The 22,239-nt window shown below is 39.0% G+C and overlaps 1 protein-coding gene across 1 annotated transcript in view; it reads right to left on the bottom strand.

Moving 5' to 3' along the window:
- The window catches only part of LOC121882689 (dihydropyrimidinase-related protein 5-like), a 29,987-nt gene extending 8,490 nt beyond the window's left edge, over window positions 1-21,497 (bottom strand). Inside the window, exons 1-3 of the mRNA XM_042391105.1 lie at window positions 21,391-21,497; window positions 6,641-6,755; window positions 4,957-5,106 (exon numbers count right to left, since the gene is read on the bottom strand). Of these exons, the coding sequence (XP_042247039.1) occupies window positions 4,957-5,106; window positions 6,641-6,751 (261 nt within the window). The 5' untranslated portion in view covers window positions 6,752-6,755; window positions 21,391-21,497. The remainder of the gene's footprint in view (window positions 1-4,956; window positions 5,107-6,640; window positions 6,756-21,390) is intronic.
- Window positions 21,498-22,239: the final 742 nt, after the last annotated feature.

Genomic DNA, 22,239 nt, shown 5'->3' with positions numbered 1-22,239 from the left:
GGGTTTCAGCGGCCAGTAGCAGACGTTTCTCTGCTGGGCTATAAAAGCTGTCTACTGGTTGAAATGGCTTTCATCCTGCCCTGTTTTGTTCTTTTTAGGCTGCGTATGCAAATACAGTCACCAAATAAACTTCCAATTTTAGACTGTGCTAAATTATAAACCTGTGAAGGAGATCCAAGAAAGTTCAATTCCTCACTGACAAGGCACTTGCTGTGGTTATACATAATAAAAACCAATTCTGTTGTAAAGATTTGATTATGAGCATCTATTATCCCCTTTTTTTCAGATATTTTACTTTTTTTCTTCTTTCTTTAACCTCTTCATCCTAATCTCATCATCACATCCTTCCAACATGTTTTTGTTTTAGATTCTGGACGAGATATTTCCAAAGAAAAGGATTAACAAGACATCAATAATTCTGTATTTTATGTAATATTATGTTATGAAAGACACTTTAGATTAAACATTCTGTCAAGCATTATGCAGTATTACAGAATAAAACATACATGTGGATTTTTTTGGATGGATTTAAGGAGAAACCTGTTATTATTCATAAGACCTGATGCTCCATTACCAGATTCCAACACTGCGATTACCTGACATGCATTTTAATCAGTGAGCTACCAGGGCGCGCCATTTGTTAGATTTTAAGAGAAATGAACCCACTAGATGTTACGATGAATGTCAACAGCCATAATATCTCTCTGAAATGCTATTTTCTTTACTAATAGTTTGCAGCTGCAACACATCAGTGGTGGTTAACTAAGCATGTGGTTTTATTTTGCAATAATCAACGCTGTGTAAATTATGGAGCACAGTGTAACAAAACACATTTTGGTGCCATTGTGTTTGACATCCAGAAGTAGGGGTAAAATATTCCTATACATATGGTGAAGTTGGGCGTGTTATGATGCACTACACCATCATATTACCTTCATGGTTTTAATCTAATAGCTCTCTTATCAAGCTACACTAAACCCAACAAACTGCTGTCCTCCCTTTTGGCTCTTAAAGCATATTACTGATCATTGACAGCACAGCTAAAGTGGATGGTGACACATAAACCCAAACAGTGCTTTAACATGAATCCCCCACTCTATTAAAGACCCTCCAACCCCTACTGTGAAGATAATCCCCTGGAAAGAAAGTATAAAAAGAGAAGCAGAGAGGGGGGAGGAGATAGAGAGAAAGGAAACAACTGGCACAAAAAACACTCAATATGATGATGATGGTACAGACAGAAAATGAATGAACAGCTATTTTAATAAGCAATTGTAATTTATCAAGCAAACATACCAACCTTTCACTAGTTCAAGCTCCTCAAATCTGAGGATTTGACGCCTTTATATATTTTTTATCATTGTAAATTAAAACATTTGGGGTTTTAGAACATTAAAAGAGCAAGTTGAAGAGGTTACACTATTTCCTGACAGTTTATAGACCAAATGATTAATGGATAATGGATATAATCATTAGTTGCAGACCTAGTTTCCAGTATGCAGTGAAAATATATCATAGCTCAATAATTAATTTAGCTACTACCCCAAAATAACTAATAAGCCCTTGGAAAATCAGATCAAAAGAGCAATTAATGTCCTGGTGGATGAGTACATTTACAATATGGTGGAAAGACGGGGGAGCGAGAGACTTTGAGCGTGAGTGAGACATGACTGATCTGAGAGGATGAGAGGATCTCAGTGTGTTAGACTCTGTGAGAGGTTATCGATGTCAGACAGATTACCACCGCAGCTCTCTGATCAGCCTCTATCAGCTCTGCTCATACTTCACGTTACAGCTGAACACCTCACCTTCTTTCATCCCCTCCTATTCCTCATCCCCCGTCCGCCTCTCCCGCCTGCAGAGACATTAAAAGGATCTCTGCAGAGCCTGCTGTGATAGATACTACTCTGCCAATAACTCAGGCCAATACTAGTTCCCACTAGTCCCACTGATCTGGTCCAGTACAGTTGATCTAACATATAACATGATCAATATTGCACTGGACAGACTGTGAATAACAGTGAGATAGGGTCAAACCTGTTATGATGGTTTCGGTTTTGAGTTTGTCGTTAAAATGATCTAAATGGTGTTTAAAAGGCTTTTTAAAACTGACCTCTGACTGTAATGCATCAACAACATAATATTAATGTGATAAAGGGCTTTCAGGTGATGTAATGCATCCCGACATGATGTTCTCATGTTGGGTTCCATTACATAAAGTGTTAGAAGTAGCTAGTGTTCATATATTTGTATTAACATTGGTTGTTTTGTTCCCTGTGTTATACAGTATGTGCAATATATGCGATTTGATGCATCTCATCTCTCTCTGTCTCTCTCCCTGTGTTTCCTGTCTGTACCTCCACTGTCACTGTCAAATAAAGGCAGAATGCCCCAAAATATCTTAAATAGTTTCAAAGATGAAAACATGCTCTTTGTTCAGCCTTGAATTTTTGCTTTATAAATTCACAGACAGTTCATCTAATGCATCTTATACTATTGTCTATTTTAGCTTGGCTTTACTAAAAAGCCCCCAAAAATAATACCCTCTACAATCCTTATGGCAACTTGAATGAAATCTTTTGACGGTTTCTCTTCTCTCAGCTAAGTAGAAGTTTTGTGACACATCTGCAAAGTCTCTCTGTTGTTCAGTATTCTGGAAAATTCAAATCAAAGATTGACCCATGTTGAGGTTAAAACAAACAAAATTGCACATTTTTAGATTTAAATCATTTTCATGACTATATTTCAGTGTGCAGCTGGTGCTTGATCAAACTTGTTATAATGTATGTAAAGTCTTTTGTCAGTGTGCTTTGTTGATTTCAGGTGTACATACAATCCAGCAAAATATATGGACAAAACACCAAAACAAAATACAAGTATGGATGCAAAAACAGGGTGTTTTTTATCTACACTGTATGTTCCTTGTTTCTACTTTCCACCATTTCACCATGTTATATAAATCACCCTCCTACTGCAGGTCATTGTGAGTCTGTATGAAGGAGGGTGGTGAGACAGAAGGGGGTGAAGCAGAGGAAACAGTGTGAAGGGAAGAGAGGGGGAAGGAAGGAAAACAGCAGAGGGAGCAGAATGTTCCAAAACGATGGGAGGGTGAGTAGAGGATGCGGAGCGAAATAGTTTTGGGGTCCATCACAATTGCACACGAGCCGTTGTCATGGTAACGCAGCCACCATAGATACCACACAATACTACCACGACCATGCGTGCATACACACAATCCTGATTTCCACACTAAGAATGGGGGTTAGTTGCCATGGTAGCGGGGTCAGTGGGTAGGGGTTGGTGATTGGGGGGCTTGCTGGGGTAAACTGGCATACGGAGGACTTCCCCCAAATTCCTCTCACCCTTCTTCAGTTGGCATTCAGCCTGTCATTTCACTAAGCTACGGCACTGCAAAGTCTGGGTAAATTGCCATGAAATCTTCCAAGCGCACTGCAGGTATTTGGAAAAGATACCAGAACACTGCTTAAGATCTTCTCCAGATAATCACCTGCTGTTGTTGGAGGCCAGCAAACATGCAGGGATGGATGGATGGATGGATGGAAAAACTAAATTTAATAACCAGTAGGCCTTTTTTAACATTGATATATATCCAAGTGGCAACTACCACAGCTTGAGGTTGAAGCCAATGTGGAAGTACCTTAAAGTGCCGCTGACAGCTACTAGGTGCTCCCATTCAAAAAGCGTTCACTTCTCTCTAGAAATACCAAGTCAATAACCAACCATTCAATTGATCAATGAGTCATTATAGTCTCAATCTCTAAATTCAGGCCTCTAATAAGGTCAATAGGAAAATTATTGCTCCATTAATAAGATCTGAAGACTTATAGTAGCTTTGATGTCTGCCGTGTGGGTGTTGATTGACAGCTGTGATTGACAGTTCACTCACCTGCTGCTCTCCCCAGCTGCGGGACTTGCACTGAGTCAGACTATTGTCACAATATTTCATAAAGTTTAATCTTACTTGATTATGATACCTGCCATGTTAGCGTAATTTAGCTAAAGTAGCTAACGTTAGCCCAAGTGTGCACCACTCTGAGTTATCAGTAAGCTAGCATTCACTTCGGTCCAAGGTAGTGAGGCGTGTTTCCAGAGCGTGAAAGGCAACACCCGGCAATCCTTAGAAGGTCCTAGCTCCAAACGGAAAAGATGGTGCCGACCATAAGATAATGAGTGACGCCATACCTCACTACGCCCATCTTTATATATAGTCTATGTATATATCACAATATCTTTCGGTTTGGAAAGTTCTCTGCTAAATGGTCTCAGCAGAATAGATTCCTGCCTTGTTCCCGGCTTGTGTTATTGTATTATGTATAGAAAGTGACTGCCACACCTTCATACACCCAGTTGACACCCATTAGTAAAGCCCCTAGCGACAAAAATATACCAGGCAACAACAAGTAAACCAGCCCAAAACATCCTCTGACGCATAATATGCAGGCAAAAGCTACACTCCCTCTTGAATTTTTTAAGTCTTCTTATTATTAAATCATCCTCCCTCCTCTGAGTCTCAGGGGATCAGTGGAAAACATGCAGATCATCCATTGGAAATGAACTAATAAACTCAGTGCAGATGAAGACTGAACAGCTGTGTGTGTGTGTGTGTGTGTGTGTGTGTGTGTGTGAGTGATAGTGTGAGTGTGTAAAAAGAGAAGTCTTTGCTTTCAACCAGTAACTAGGGACAGCTGTTTGGGTTGTCTTCCTATAGGATCAGAGTGAGAACATATGTGGTCATTAGTCTTGATGAACATATGAATAGGATGGATATTTGACTATAGAAAGAGTGAGAGAGAAAGTCTGTGTATGACAGCTGTCTCTGGACTCTAAATATGTATTATCACAGGCATGCTGACGAGCTTAGTCATAACACAGCGTGTGTGTGAATGTGTCTGCGTGTGTGTGTGTGTGTGTGTGTGTGTGTGTGTGTGTGTGTACCTTGGTCCCGCTGTAGAAGTCATCCTGGATGGTGGCGTTCATGAAAGTCTGCTGCAGATGCACGCTGGTGTCTATTCCGCCCGGCAACACCAGCTTTCCGGAGGCGTCAATCACCTTGGCGCCACCTGGTATCATCAGTTCTTTTCCAACCTTGCCAGAGAGAACACAAACACACACATTACACAACTTCATTAATACATTTAATGTTTTTGTCTCCGTAACATGCATGTGAACCAGAGAACATTTAACAGCTATAAAGGTCATCTATATTTGGATCCATGAGCTTTTAATCTGCAGTAGTCCATGTTAACAGACACTAAAGCCCCATTCGTACAGAATTATCATTACATGGGGACGTGGGGAATAAAATAATTACAGTGCTCCTCTATAATTTCACTGTTCTGGACAGAGTTTTAACCATCGTGAAATCACAGAATGTGGTCCGTAATAAACATGATCATTAAGCTGGACTAGAGAATACCGGTATCTGCCCTTTAAGGATTTTACAAGGTCTTCCTCTGCTGGTAACTAACATTTTTTTCTGTTGTTGTATTGGTTACCAATTATAATTGATTCATTGTTTCAGTCATGGTTGGTTAATGTCAACCATTTATTGCCTCCAGCTGCTCAAATGTGAGAATTTGCTGCTGTTGTTTGTCATACAAGATACAAAACTGATGATGTTTGAGGTTTGAATTTGAAGACGTCATCATGGGCTCTGGGAAGTTGTGATGGTCATTTTTCACCATTTTCTGACATTTTATAGACAAAACATCTAATCGATTAATTAAGAAAAAAATCTGCATATTAATAGATAATGAAAATAGTCGTTAGTTGCAGGCCTAAATTCTCATATTTCACCACTTCTTTCACCTGTTACTTGGCTTTGGCTTCTCCTGCATGCTTGAGTAATAAATGTTCACTGCGAAGCTGACAAACATTGTGCCAACACATACAGTACTTTGCATTTTCACCGGAGTATCATGGACTTGGAGGGGGAATGCCACTTTGCATCAAAGTGTTTTTGGCCTTCATCTAATCTCTTTTTTTTTACTGGGACTCCCTAATCTGCATTATCATTTACATAATGCCTTGAAAAACAGATACTGTGATACTGGCAAATTAGAATAAACAACCTAGTAAGTGTGTGTGTCTTTGTGTTCTTTCAGTTATGCTTTCTTAAATGGTTCTTTTTAGCAGTATGAGGCTCTGTTTAACTGAGCATGGTGATATACAGAACCCTCTTTCAATGATTACTTACAGATTGTTTCAACAGCGGTATGATTTATGATGCTATTGTGTCGATGGAAGCAAGTGCTGACAAAATATATGAGAAAGCTCATGTGCTGCCATGGCAGTAAAGTGTTTCAGTGGGAGTAAAGCTGAGCTTTCCAGGTTTCTGAGTCAAATGCATCATCTTCACACAAACCGATGCTCATTTCCATGACAACATTCTGTGAGATAATTATAGTGTTCATTATCATGGCATAGGGCCACTGAGTTCACTGGGTGGTTCATTCTCTTCATACTGTATTATTGTGAGGTGAGTCACAATAACAGCTGGGGACATACTGTACTGGACAGTGAATGTGAGTACCTGAAAAAAAAATACATGTGCATGTGTATGCAGAATAAGAAAGCCTACTCATGTATGTGTATGTGTGTGTGTGTTAATGTGGACTACCTGCTGAATGATGCCGTTCTCAATGTAGACATCTGCTTCCTGGGTGAAGTCGTCGTTGACCACTTTCCCTCCCTTGATGAGGATACGCATGGACCCCATGTTGGTAGCCATTGTCCTACCAGAGGAACAAAAAGGGGCATTTAACATACATGTAGGATGAAGACATTGTTAAAGGATAGGGCTGGCTATATTCTATTTTTTTCTTATTGTCAAAAAATCTCATGTGCAGAGCCAAACTAACAAAGAATTGATCCCACTTGCAAGTATTGTGTCTATCAAAAGCTTGGTATATCGTATTCCTTTGTGCTGTAGACCTCTGTTGTTGTTCCAAAATGATTAAAAGCACATTAATGAGCCACGCATGTTCCTTCATATTGAAGACTATGGTCACAATAGTTTGTTTAGAAACGGCTACAAAGACTAATAAAAGCAAATGTTTTTACTCTGTTTGTGTAAGGCAGACAACACTATGCATAGCGTCTGCCTTGCATAGTGGTGTTTCCTTTTACAACGGAACAGTGTAGCTCATTGACGTGTTTTGAATAGTTTTTGGAAAACAACAGAGGTCTGCAGCACAGAAAAATAAGATATATGAGGCTTTGGATACACATACAATACTTGTTAGTAGATCAATTCATTGTTGGTTTGGCTCTGCACATGAGATTTTTCGACAATAAGAAAAATATAGTAAATCACCAGCCATATCCTTTAATACATAGCCTGACGTCTGCAAGGGAAACCACTTGTGGGAATAAAACTGGGTTATGCATGCATGACTCATTTGGCATCTTTGTGACTGAGTGGCAGTCCAAATGGAAAAAAAAAATATTTTTTCAACTCTCAACACTCCTTCCATAAGACTGTGTTTCAATATTTTCCTGCACAAATGAATTTGACCACAAAGTAAATTATATTTTGCCTAATGTAAACCATTAGGCAACCATAAGCCAAGTTCCTTCCCAGACTTGGCCTTACATACAGAGACATTTGTAAGCCACAAAAACAACAGCATTAAAAGCAAGTATTATCTGAATTACTATTTGGTCAACAAAAAACAGCTCTAGTCTTGACAGAGAGACTGGGAGATTTAATCAGACGAGGAGGTAGATAGGTATGTGGAAGGAACCTGGCCTTACTGAAGTCATGAAGCCCTTTAACAGTCATTCCTGAACAAATCTAAAGCCAGTGCCAACAAGGATGAATGCAAAAGGGGAAACAAACATCCAGAGTGGCGTTATGGTGGCTTAGAGGGCAAGTGCAAAGTAAGTGGTGTGTTTCACAGCCTTTGTTACAGAAATTATATTAATACAATCTCGAAAATCTAGAAAAAACATTTTCACACATTAAAAAACAGATACCATGTTGCCTCTTATTTCCAGAGCACAAGAGGATAAAGCATCTATAATTACGCAAGTCTGCTCGTCTGTTTATGAGACATGTCTTTGATCTCAGGAGACAGAAAACTTCCTCCAAGCTTTGAGTGTGTCAGCCTATGAAATATTAAGTAGTGAGCAGTGCATAGTACATAATTTACAAATGGATTACTGTATCTGCATACAACTGATATAGTGTCGGTATAACTGATACAGTATCTGGATATAACTGATAACAGACTGGTGGAGAACAGGGAAACATGGTTGATGTTCATGACTTTAACATACTTCCTACACTGGTCTCTTCCTTAATACATCATTATTAATAATAAGGGGATTGATAAAGGACAGTACATACCATCCTACTAACGAGCTCAATGGCAGAAAGTTGGTGTTCAATGACTAATAGTTGCACTATTTTGAAGTTTGTCTCCACAGATTGATGTTAAGGAGGCAGATGTGACTTCACTTCATAGTGGACATGTTGAGCATTCAATAATGGATGCAGCTGGCTACCGATATATAAAACAAGATGAATTTTAATGATCCCACAGAGCTTCTAGTAAAGAAACATGGATCTAATTAACCTCATTTCAGGCATTTCTACTGTATGTTGCACAATGAGCACTTTTCAAGATGAATGCCTGGTGGTTATTGTGTGCATTTTTTGGTCCCTGCCCCCTCTTTTCCTACAGATAACTATACCTTTTGGCTATGGTAATTTTAGATTGTGTTACAGTAGATGTGGTACTCAGTTTATGTGCTTTGGAAATTTTAATAGACTCCTATTCAATGTATGATCCTGTTGTTTCATTTTCCAAAATATTTAAACCTGTTATAATTACAGTAATAAAGGTGAGCAAAGACATATGACTGATGGTTTGGGAATTTTAAGCAAATTTGTTTAAAACACCTTAAGATAATGAGAGGGAGATTTGAATGAAAGAGTAAGAATAATATGATGAATTGAAATTATCAAAATAATTTTTTGAGCATTTCAATTGCCTAAATTTGTACAAATTATTGCCAAAAAATTATTGACACTTCATGTTTATCATTTATAGTTGTATTTGTTATTTTCAATATTTTATTCCAATATTTTGTGATTTTAACTGTTTTTTTTTTTTTAAATATATTAGCACTGGGACCCAAGAAATTTGTTGGAATGACAATAAAACCTTGAAATGTGTACATGAAAAGTGTATTTTTACCACATGGGTTGAACTTATTGCTCTCATATCTGAAACTGCTAGATATTGAAAAGAGCAGCTTGAGTAAGTCTAACGGGATCAACAAACTGAGAGGTCCTTCGACAAACATCCCACTGTGTGTGTGTGTGTGTGTGTGTGTGTGTGTGTGTGTTCTGCATGGATGGCTGTATGTAATGTGTTTGATGGCAGGACACAATAGTCTCCTAGTCACACAGAATCAACTCAAAGAGATGGAGGAGAATAGAGAGAGGAAAGAGAGGAGAGAAGAGGGGAACGACAGGGGAAGAAAGAAAACAGTGAACATATTGATGAGTGAAAAGATCTGGATCCTGAAATTTGTATCCCAAACCAGATGAGACTCAAATGGACCAATGATGGACCAAAAATCACCCATGTACGCCTGGTAGATCAAAGCTCTTTCAGTGCTGCATCCTAACTCATTTGTGTTCACTAGTCTGAACGATAGTACACTCAGTGCTAGCAGTATATTGCTCAAAACACAGAGGTGCGGGTCAAGCTCAAGGTCAGTGTGATTTTAGAGAGCTCAGAGAAGATTGAGATGAGGGGGACAGAAAGATGAGATGAAAAAAAGAGAGCCTGAGGAATAGGGATGGCTGAAGAAAGCCATGAGTCCACTGATAGAAAGAAGAAGAGTAGAAGGGGATGATTGTGTGGAGATGAAAGACACAGCGATGGTGGTAAACATGGTGGTGGGGGTGTGCAGTATGGAAAGCAGTGCCCTACAGGCCTGGCAGCCAGAATAAAAGATTGGTTTCCCAGGAGATGGGAACTGGAGGGCTTTCAGTGGAAAAATGGCTATACACACACATGCAAACACGCACACACACGCAAACACATGCCAGTATGGTCAGGCATACTAAAACACCAAGACTGATTTTGCCAGTTGAGGTCAAATTGATATAAAATCAACACAAACACAGACAGATATTGTTTTGGTTGCTTTAAATAAAAGCCCAACCTGCCTGACCTTCTGACCTTTACCCGTAGTGCTCCCGTCAGGGCAGTTAGTGGTTTGGAACAATTTTCTATTTTGAGTATTAGAAAGATTTGAGGAAAGCATCACAGTTATGCTGAAGATGTTGCATTCTGTTGCTAAAGGGAAACTTTGCCAATTTTCAACCAGCATTGTATCATTACAATGTGGGCAGTATATGCAAATGAACAATGTTTACCTTCCCTCCATGTTGCCTGCACCCAGAGCCCCCCACTCATTTACTGGCAAAAATCCCTTTCTGATCGCTATTGTCTTCTTTAAAATGACCATCTCTGCTTACACCAGCAGAAGTAAAACAGAGATAATCAGAAAACGCTATATCAACATAAACACCTGTACAATATTTACCCAGGCTTTTAAACCCACACCAGCTCTGCCTTCAGTTCCTGTCAATGATCCCGTGGACAGCTTTAGCTCTGAAGTTATAAATGTTATTGATACCGTGAAGACCAAAGTTGTCTCTGGTAAGAAAAAAGAACCATGGAGGAATACCACAGCTCAAAAAAGGTGGCGAAAAAACAAACTCCAGATTCATTATAACATCTATAAAGAGAGACTTTGCATCTAAAAGGGCAAGGCAGTCATTTTTCTCCAGGATTATTAATAAAACAACAATGCACACACCTTATTTACTGGCACTGAAAAAATTGACAAACCCTTCAGCATCAGTGCCTCTTGAACTGCTATCCACGAAGTCGTGCAATGACTTTGCATCTTTTTTTACAGATAAAATTCTGAGGATAAGGCAAAGAGTCTGTAACTCCACCTCAGGCAAAATGGCTATGTTGCCTGTGCCTCAGCATAAAACCACTTCAGTCAGGACTTTTCTCAAGGGCCCTGAAGACTGCAGTTATTAAATTGCTTTTAAAAAAGGCTAATCTGGATGCCTCATTAATAAATAACTACAGGCCCATATCAAACCTACTTTTTTTTAGGAAAGATCCTTGAAAAGGTTGTTTTTCAGCAACTCAACGCTTTCTTGGTGCAAAATAATTTCTTCAGTGTTTTTCAGTCTGGATTTCAACCTCACTACAGCACAGAGACTCACTCATGAAAGTCTTAAACGACATTCATCTGAGCATTACCTTGCCAGGCAGCTGGAGATCACGCGATCACGCAATCACATGAGAATCCATCTTGTCAGGGATCAAGTTATGAACTACTACTGAAGTGGTTCAGACCAATCAGTGTCCTATGAGGAACTACTGGCAGCTACGGGCCTGGTTTAGGTGTGATGACAGTGAGACATTAGTCCCTGATAGATGGTGATAGACAAATGGTTCATCCAATTTCTTGCCAAGCATTTTTGAAAGTGAGCATGTTCGAAAAATATGGAAAGGTAGCACATCTCAAATTTCCAGTCAAGGGGAACAAAATACTAACATTTCACTTGTCTATTTGGCTCACATCACGATAGAAAACGCTTGCACGTTTCGGCACAGAGCCTTCTTCAGAGTGTTTGAAGTATACAGGTTTAATTCAGTCATATGTACAAGGGCAGAGTCACTTTTCTGATCCCATGGTTCTAGATACAGGGACCGATCACAAGTATATAGTTAATTCTGATTTAAACCCCATTACATACAATATGTAACTTCACAAAACTGTTTCTGACCATCATTGATTCATTATTAAGGACATACATTAGATGGCAATAAAGGGACATATAGATCACAAACAGTCCTAACTTAAAACCATTTTAAGCTGAAGTCATCATTAAGTCCATTTGATGTCATAGTGTTGAGTGTGTATATCAAAACCATTATCTCTAATTTTAATGAAGAGGGTAAACTGTGATTTGCTTCAGCAAATGTTTGCAATTGCATAATTCATATTGCCTGTACGGATTGCAGATTTGTGCTCCGATATTCATTTTGGTTTTGGTATTACTGGATCTCAGTGCGGCATTCAACACAGTCGATCAGAAGATACTGCTAGACAGAGTGGAAAAGTGGGTGGGACTCTCTGATGCTGTCCTACATTGGTTCTAATCATATTGACAAGATAGGGACTACTTTGTATCAATTGGCAACTATGCATCTGAATGAACAAAAATCACATGCGGAGGTCCTCAAGGGTCCATTCTCAGGCCTCTTCTATTCACATCAACATGCCCCCCCTTGCTCAGATTATAGATCATTATAACATTTCCCAACATACTTATGCAGATGACACACAACTCTACATAACACATGTCATCACATGACTACAGTCCCTTACATTTGCTGTATAAGTGCATTGAACAAATCAATGAGTGGATGTGCCAGAATTATTATACAACTGAAATAATTGTTTTTTGCCCCAGAGAAGAAAGATTAAAAGTCAGTGCTCATTTTGACCCAATGACACTAAATCCTACAAATCAAGCTGGATATCTTGGTGTAGTTACAGACTCGGACTTAAATTTCAACAGCCACATAATGACAACTACAAAATCGAAACACGATACAGAAAAACTAGTTCATGCATTTATTTTCAGCAGGCTAGACTATTGTAACAGTGTCTTCAAAGGTCTTAAAATCAATCAGGCAGCTGCAGCTCATCCAGAATGCTGCTGCCAGAGTCCTTACTGACACCAAGAAAATGTAGCACATTACAGCGGTGCTTAAATCATTGCACTGGCTTCCTCTGTGTCAAAGGATAGATTTTAAAAACCTATCACTAGCCTATTAAGCACTAAATGGTCTTGGGCCCAAACACATTTCTGATTTGCTTGTAAATTACGAAGTCCCCAGACCCCTCAGGTCATCTGGGACAGGTTTACTCAGTGTTCCCAGGATAAAAACCAAGCAGCTTTTAGTTTCTATGCTCCCCACCTGTGGAACAAGCTTCCTGAATACCTGAGGTCTGCTAAAACTGTCAGCTTATCTAAGACATTATTGTTTACGGCGGCTATAATATAATACAATAAATTAAATACATAACTTCTTTTTTATCTTTAACTATTTATTTGCTTGTTTTTGTTTCTATTGTCTTTTAAATGCAATTTTAATGTCTTTTTGTCTTCTTGCTTTTAATGTCTTAAATGCAATCTTAATGACTTCTTAATGTCTTATGCTCCAGTTTTGTGTTTGGGGTTCATCTTCTTTTTACAAAATGAAAATAAAACATAGGTGATGCTGATGGCGCTAGGTCTCTTTTATGTATAGAAAATATCAAATAAACAGTTGTAACCAACAAATCCAATAGAAACTGACACCTGACCATACTAGAAACAGTGGATTGTTATAGTTCCAGCAGGCCAAATCAAAGGACTACTTTAGTACTGCTGGGGTTTAAGCTTCTAATATTAAAATCTCTACACTCTCACAGGATATTACAGGGAAAATACAGTCTGCTGTTGTTATTCTACTTTGTTGGCATACCATTCTGATAGTTATAGCCCAATAAAACTAGCAAATAACACACAAGACAAAACAATGGGGCATCCTGGTAGCCTAGAGGTCAAGATGCATACCATTTAACTGCAACGTCCCCATCTCAAGTGTTTGTTCTGTTCTTTTTAAGTACTTCATGTTGACATGTTAAAAATGTAACTGCAGTACAATTGAATTTCTTAGTTTCTCATTTGAGTGTTTACAGTTAAGGTAACTACGTTCTGCAGTGCAGAAGCATTGTCTCCTTCCACCGCAGATTCCCATTGAAGAATGACATCAGAACGCAAAAAGGAAAAGATTAATAAATTTCACAAACTCTTCCTTTTATCAGACACATAATTGCATTCAATCTTATGGGAAAATGGAGAGAAAAGTAGAGAAATATAAATAGTAAAGTTGACAGAGAGAGGTCAGCAGAGAGAGTGATGTCTATATGAAATTCTGTTCTCTATATCTGATACTTTAAAGCTGAAGCTGCTGTTGTCACTATTTTCCAGTCAGCTCCGTCCAAACCCACACAGCTGACTGACTGTGTGTGTAGGACTGGGAGCGCTGACTAAACAGACCTCTGCGCCTGACACTGGAAGCTTTGTGTGTCCGTAAGGACTGTAAAGCCAAAGAAAATTAAAGTCAACTTATATAATTGACATTCTGCACACTGACACCATTCACCCTCACAAAAACGCACACAATAAAACCTTCAGCTGCTCAGAGGACAGGAGAACAAAAACATCTCTCTTTACTGTCACTTTTAGTTTTCACAATACGTCTGTCATATGTATAGTCATAAAAAACAAAACAGAATTCTCCATTAGTCATCTTGCATTATGATTATTTAAAAAAAGATTCAAATCCATACACCCTAATCTTGCTAAAATATTGTAAATAAAATAATAATGAGGTACTAATACACCACCACACTACATGGTCTCTCTATCTATATTGACAATTTCACTAAAATTAATGAATTCAATAAGAAAATAATTTAAATTATGACATCACCAAATGCTTTATGATTGAAATATGTATAACTATTTACTTACAGACATCTTACATTATGAAAATATCAACTGTAACGTGGGTGTTATCAGAAGCCGGCCAATCTAGCGTGAGGAATCGGCGTCACAGGCAGTCGGACTGGCTGTCCAGTCAAGTGTATCAGTGATTTCACCTTTGTAGTTCAGTTTCTGCTTATGTTTCACCAAATGTCTTTGTCTTATTTCTTACAAATAAAGCTTTGTTTTACCTTCAATTACGTTTTTTTGGATTAGAAAATAGAGACTTTTTATAGATGTGAGACGTGAGGCAACTTGAAGTGACGTGAGGTGACATCAAGCAACGTGATGCGACCTGATGGAACAGCGTGCACATGAAGTGTTGTGAGGTGCCGTGATGTGACGTGAGGAGGCGCAAACATCTTTGTCACCGCTAGTTATATGAAGCTGGCTTGATGTGAATAATTTTTGTACTAATTTTAACTCATATTTTAATTACTACAGGACAGAAGGTCTCAATCCACCATGTAGCTCCCTCAGAGGATGAGATAGCCTAAACAATACAAGTAAAAATGACAAAAAATGCCTGAAGATCCCCTTCATACATGTTTTAAGATGTATATAAAATAAGTTTATGTATGCTTTATGTATAATAATTTGTGTTTAATATGGTTTTTCCACAAAAAAAAGTTTAATTATATAGTTAAAATCCTTAAAATGGCATTTACTCCCTCCCTAATTAAAAATCCCAGACTCTATAATATGCAAATATTATATAAATATTTTCCTTTCAAAATTTTAACTGCTGGACACAAGATGTCTCCTACTTCTCTGTAGAGTCCATTCTCAGTGTCTGTCTGCACTTGAGGCTTCAAGTTTTCACATCACACTTGTGTTAGTTAAATACTGGACCAGAACTGGCTCCAAACTAGTTCTGTCACTAATCATGCTCACAGGTTCACACCTTAAACTTAGATTTTTGGTGAGACACTTTCAACTTTTAGCAGGTGAATGTGAAAACAGCCATCTGGTGTTAAACTCTGCACATACATCGTTCTGCACAGTGAAGCTCAAACATCCCACTGAAGGAACAAGAAGAAAAAAAATGTTTTAGTGGAGGAGGACTTTAACAATAGCCCTTAGATTACTGTAAGGCCACGTTCAGACCAAATCTGGCAATGTGTGACAAACGGCAGCCCTCCCATTCATTTGAATGGAGGCAGTGCGTTTAGACTGCAGGAGTGAGGACCTCATAGGGCTCAGCAAAAAAAAGGCAGCGCTCATATGGCGAAAGTTGAACCAGAATTAACTTTTGCTGTAACGCAAACCCAGCATCACGCGGTGTTGGCCAATCATGTAAGCCGGTGATCAGACTGAAGACGCCCGAGGGAAGAGGAACCTTATTTACCGCTGCTTATCGAGGAACTGTGAGGATGGAAGAGAGACCCATCGCCGCCATGATGACCTTTCCAGAGCTGTACAACCCTGCCATGAGGGAGTACGAGGATGTAAATCGCTGTGCACTCAGTTGTGCTGCAAGTCGGAATTTCTGGTTAGTATTTCTACTTATGCTATGATCAGATATTTCACATCACACAAATGGGCCATGTAGTGACACACCCACACATCCGCAGAGACCTGCATGGTAGTGCCGCATTGCTGGATTTGGTCTGAACACGACCGGATACAGCAACTGTGAAGGCACACGATACTAATTTGGAGAGCTACACTTGTTGTTGTTTACACTAAAACATGATACTGCTGTTACCATATTTGGTCACATTGGAAAGGCATTTTCTTAGGAAAAATGCTTTTAACGCTTGAACAGGGGGTCAAATTTGAAAAGGAAAAATTGAATTAGATGGCTTATCCCAACTCCACCCAAAAATACCAACTCCAAAGAACACCAGACTTAAAAGCACGGAGCTATTCTAGAGTTCTTCAGTGTAGGTCAGCAGTCAGTGTGCGTGTGTGCTTTCTGCTGTGTCATAGTGGGTATGACAGACAGACAACCAAAGACACAGACATACACCGGGCAGCATTACTTACTCACCCTCAGACCAGCTGCCATAGCATGCACACACACACACACACACACACACACACACACACACACACACACACACACACACACACGTAGATACACACAATTAAACACATGCACACGCTGAGACACACCCTGATTTCTCTCCACTCCTCATGCAGACAGTTTTTTAATGGGGGTGTTAATTAATTATGAATGAGGAGCAGGAGGCAGATTTTGCCTCCCAAAGTCACATCTTCACAAAGTCACTCAGACAACATAGCCATCCCAGACACACAGCCATTTTACAGTTCCTGCATGCTGCTATTTTAGGTATAAACTGTCTGTTATCGACATTATTGTATAAGAAAAGTGATACTTTCATTGAGGAATCTCGATGTTAATCCTCTTAGTTAAACAAAGCATATACTAAAATACAGCACAAGATGACAAAAAAGTAGTATTAAACACAAATGTGAGCTACAAAACTAAAATGAAATAAAATTCAAGAAAAATGTGCTTTCTTTCATGCAAGTTCCATGTTTTCAATCAGTGTTGCTTACTCTTAATTGGTCAGGTTGCATAACAGTGTTCTGAGAAAACGCACATCTAAAGCTTCAATTTAATGCTTTCTTAAAAATGCTTATCCTCATGTAACATAAAAGTAGTCACTTCCACAAAAAGCACCTAAAAACTCCATAAAAAAACACTAAACTAATGAAGTAATTTATCATAGACATGTTTAATTCTTATCAACATGTGATCCAGATGCAATCAGAAAAAAAAGGTAGAATAAAGAATGAAACTGTGATGAAAAGAAAGAAAAGCTTGCGTGTTTAGAAACAGTTTAAATCTGACATCGTAGCAGCTGACATCCTCGGATGTCTGTTTCTGGGTAAATGCGGCCTACGTGTGTCATGGAAATGTATGTATGTGTGTGTTGATGCATGCTGTAAGTGAGAAGAACGGACTAGACAGCTGCTGACTCCTGTCTGATCTGGAGGAGGTGCAGGATGTATGTATGTGTGTGTGTGTGTGTGTGTGTGTGTGTGTGTGAGCTATTTAAAAAGCCAGAACAAACGTGCATCAAACAAATTTACAACCGATTGGAGATAAGAATAGACATAAAACACTCTCACCCTCTCACACACACACACACACACACACACACACACACACACACACACACACACACACACACACACACACACACACTGTCACAGAATGAGGTTTAAAGGGTCGTGGGTACTACTGGAGGTTCATGGATGAATAAGCCATTAGTGAATCACACACAGATAAACAGACAATAACAACAGCAGTCGCACAACTAACTAGGGCATCACTCTGAGGATTAGGGGCACGTCTCTCTCTCTACATGCGCTCCATCCTGCTGCAATTCTGTACTTTTGTGAAGGATGGACAGGTGTGTCTCCACCTTTCCCTTTGCTCTAATCTACTGCTGAAGAAATCAGCTGAATAAAGTTAATGACACTACTGAGTGCATTCTACCAGTTTTTGTTTTATGCATTTATTTCATGTAGTCTGATCTTTGACCTTTAGCTGGACCACCCTTTGACTCCTTCTCTTGTGCCACCATCAGGCTAAAATATCCACTGGGAAAGCTAATCTAATGGGAAAGCTTCTATGAAATGTACTGAACACATTCCTGCTCCTTAGAGGATGAACCCCTTTGATTTTAAAGGATAGATTCACAATTTTTCAAGTTTTCTCTAAAACCAATAGTCAGCTGCCCAAATAAATAATAACACATGTTTTTCTTGCTATAATCATTCCCCTTGTTCACATTAGCCATTAAGATATCCCTTACAAATGTGCTTTTAGTGATGGGGAACAAAATCCACAGCTTGCCCTCTGTGAAAAAATGTAAATAAAAGTTAACTAGAAGCAAATATGAGGTTTTGGTCTTCCAAATTAGGCAAATCAAGTTGATATCTTTCCAAATTACTGTCTTTTTAGTACCAATTTCCCTCTTTTTGTTACAATCCTTCCACTGCAGGTACTATTGTTTTAAGACAAACTTGAAAAATTGTGAATTTATCCCCAAGGATGTTTCCTATAGTACCACCATCAAGACAAACTTGACCTGACCACACAGTACAGTTTGCACTACAGTAGTCTGCATTGGTACATGTCCAGTTGGCATGTATGATCTACTATAAATTTCGGGCTACAAGTCCACAGCAGATGATGAAATTAATGCCACCAGCACCACTTCACCCTACATGGACATGGAAAATATAATGTGACATTCGGGCTCTGAGAAGAGTATAGTACATCCATATTGAGGGATGTAATTAGCATGGCAGCATCTAGGGACCATTCATGGTTTTTTAAGGGGGTCAGAGTGCCTCAAACTATGTTATACAGTGGTTAAACAGCGTGTGAAACCTCCTTCCCCACACCTTTCTGATGTCGGATTTGGGGGTTGTGTACAACAATTTCTGTAATTTTCTGAAACCAACAATCTGACAAGCACACCCACTTTATGCAGTTTTCCTATTCTTCACACCACTTGATTCAACTTCACAACTGTCATTTTTTATGCAGGCGAGCGCCAACTGTAAATGCCTTCGAGGACATACTGTCCAAAAGCGTGTACTGTTCAAGAGGGTTATTGTATGATGGCAGCATTTTCACAGTGTGGCCTCTGGGAACAGCCATAAACACTTTGTGCTATAAAGACTTAGACCATGGATGTATTCAATGGTCTAAATCACACAGTGGCCACTTGTGGTAGTGCAACAAAAAAATCCCCTGTAGCCCAAAAGAGATTTCACCTATATACCACTATTATAAAAGAGACATCTGTATAACTGTTGACCAGACACTTAGAACTGCAAACAACATCAATAATTACTCTCTGTATTAGGAATTTTGAATCCATTATGGTTTTATATTTGTAAAACTTTGCCAGAACCCAGAAAAGTGTTTTTTAAATGTGGGAGAAACATTAATGAACATGTGCAGTGAGCCGCACAATGCAGAAGAAAACCCACTAGGTGAGCGGTTTTCATTTGAGTTAATGGGTGCCACCTTTGAGTCAGGTATCCAGTTCCTACAATACATCTATGCTTTAGACACAGTTGGACGTGTTGTAAGAACTAATTCATTTCAAGCATAGCCCTGCCTTTAGACATTTATTCTTCCATCCGTTCATTCATTCATTATCTATATCCACTGACTTCCTAAAAAGGTTTTGTGAATTTGACTCCAGTCTTCGTTTGACGGAGCCACTCTAAAATATGGTGATTTGATTTACTCTATAGCCGAATAGAATACTCTATTGTCGAATAGAAACATTTACTAAAACAATTAGCTGACTTCACAGGTAGTCAGTAGATGGAAAATTATTAATTGCGGACAATTAATAACTGATTAGCTCGATTGTTTAAGTCATATATCATGTATCAGCCATCCATCATCCTTGGCAGGAACATGGGTTGCTGTCCTTGCTGACATGGGTGTGAAGCAGGGAACACCCTGGACAGATCATCAGTCTATCACAGGGCTAAAACAGACGAGCATTCACATCTACGGGAAATTTACAGTCACCAGTTAACCTGAGCTGCTTGTCTTTGGACTAAAGGAAGAAACCAAACACCAGGAGGAAACCCATACAGACACAGCGAGAACATTCAAGCTCAACACTGAAACCCAGAAACCATCTTGCTCACTGGACCACTGTGCCACCCATTTACCAAGAAACTGTATCAAGTAATTGCTGCCTCTGAAATGTGAGTGATTGCAGACTAAAAGATAATGTAGTTAATAAAAAAAAAATGTTTTCAGCCCTAATGGAATATATTGTGCAGGCCAACAGTTACGTCATCTCATTAGGATCCTTTCTAATATATTCACTTCATTGTGCTGCATGGAGGACCCCCGGACCCCCCTCAAGCACCCTTGAGCATCTACAAAACCCCATGATGCACAAAACAGAGTAAGTCTGCATGCAAAACCCTCTCCACACTGAACCCAACAAAGGATATAAAACCGGGGCTCAAATCACCTGTTCAGTTCACATTCTGTACTCAACCTGCTCCCTACATACAAACACACACATGATCATGCAGTGCACATACACACCCACACCAAAAGACTCGTTTGTATGCATGACAATCTCAGACCCTCCTCTTCATCATCACCGTGACTCAATCTATTAGGGAGAACGGAGAATAACCCATAAACGAATATCAGACTTACATAACGGGCAACACACACACACACATCGCCTTATTGCACTGATGGCACGCCAAATACACACACACACAAACACACACACACACACACACACACACACACACACACATTCACATCTCACCCATATTTCGTCGCCGAAAAGCACGCAATGCTATTTTGTAACACACGAACAAATTATCGATTTATCGCCGGATTTATGTGAAAATCATATAATGCCATTAATTTTTTTCTCTCATTTGTAAAGAAAATGCTCGCATGAATAAATTCCCATTCAAATTAGATATAGACACGCATCATCAGGTATCTGAACAGAAATCTCTGATTTTAAGCTAACTACTGTTAATGTACCTGTTTGAAAATAAACTGACATTAAAACCCTAACGGTTATTAATGTTACACGACATAGAATACATAATTTTAATGGTAAAAATAAAAATATGTATAATAAATTGCATCAATTCTTGTTAACGGCTAATGGACTTTTGAAAAGAAAGCCTGACATCTCAATTTTTCTGCCTTTTTTTTGGCTTCTTACCCTTTTTTCCAGGTTCCCAGATCCTCCTCCAAAGGAGACTCTCTCCGTTGCCCAGCGCCTGCCGAGTGCTCGAGGACAGCTGCCACAGCGCGAGCCGCAGATGCTTCTTTGCCGACAGTCCGGCAGTAGCCAATCAGAGGCCGTTCGAAACAGAGCAACGGAAAAACTGACCAATAGAAGACGAGATGTGTCTAGCGAAGGGGTCTCCTCTTCTGAGTAGACAGGGGCGTGTCTCCTGCCTCTGGAGACGTATGTTGCCTTCAAATGCTGTCGGAAATATAGCGGTTAGTACCTGATGAGCTGCTAATGCAACTGATAATACTAATTATAGAAGTTCTTAACGGTTAAGTATAAACACTGAAGTGCATTTACTAAAGTACAATTTGAAGTACTTGTACTTTACTTGAGTATTTCCATTTAATGCTACTTTATACTTCCACTCCACTACATTTCAGAGGGAAATATTGTACTTTCTACTCCACTACATTTATCTGACAGCTTTAGTTAATTTTCAGATGAAGATTTGACAAAATGGATAATATAACAAGCTTTTAAAATACAACACATCGTTAAAGATGAAACCAGTGGTTTCCAACCTGTTTGGCTTTTGACGTCTTACAAAAAGCAGTGTTTAGTTGGGGTCACATTTCAGATGTCTATGAGTTGTTAACAGCTCCACCAAATAGTGATTTTTTTCCTCTGAACTTCTCACGTGGTCTCATTTCAATAAATGTTCAAATGACCCAATATTTCACCAAAAATCAAAGATAGAGGAAAAAGTCCAAAAACTGAAAAAAGATTTGTGTATCAGAACTTTGTTTTTTCTTCTTTCCTCTCCCACTAACATCT

Source organism: Thunnus maccoyii, chromosome 17 (assembly GCF_910596095.1).
Source record: "Thunnus maccoyii chromosome 17, fThuMac1.1, whole genome shotgun sequence".
Lineage (NCBI taxonomy): Eukaryota > Metazoa > Chordata > Actinopteri > Scombriformes > Scombridae > Thunnus > Thunnus maccoyii.
The sequence above is the reverse complement of the archived record's forward strand: the minus strand, read 5'-3'. Positions and strand labels throughout refer to the sequence as shown.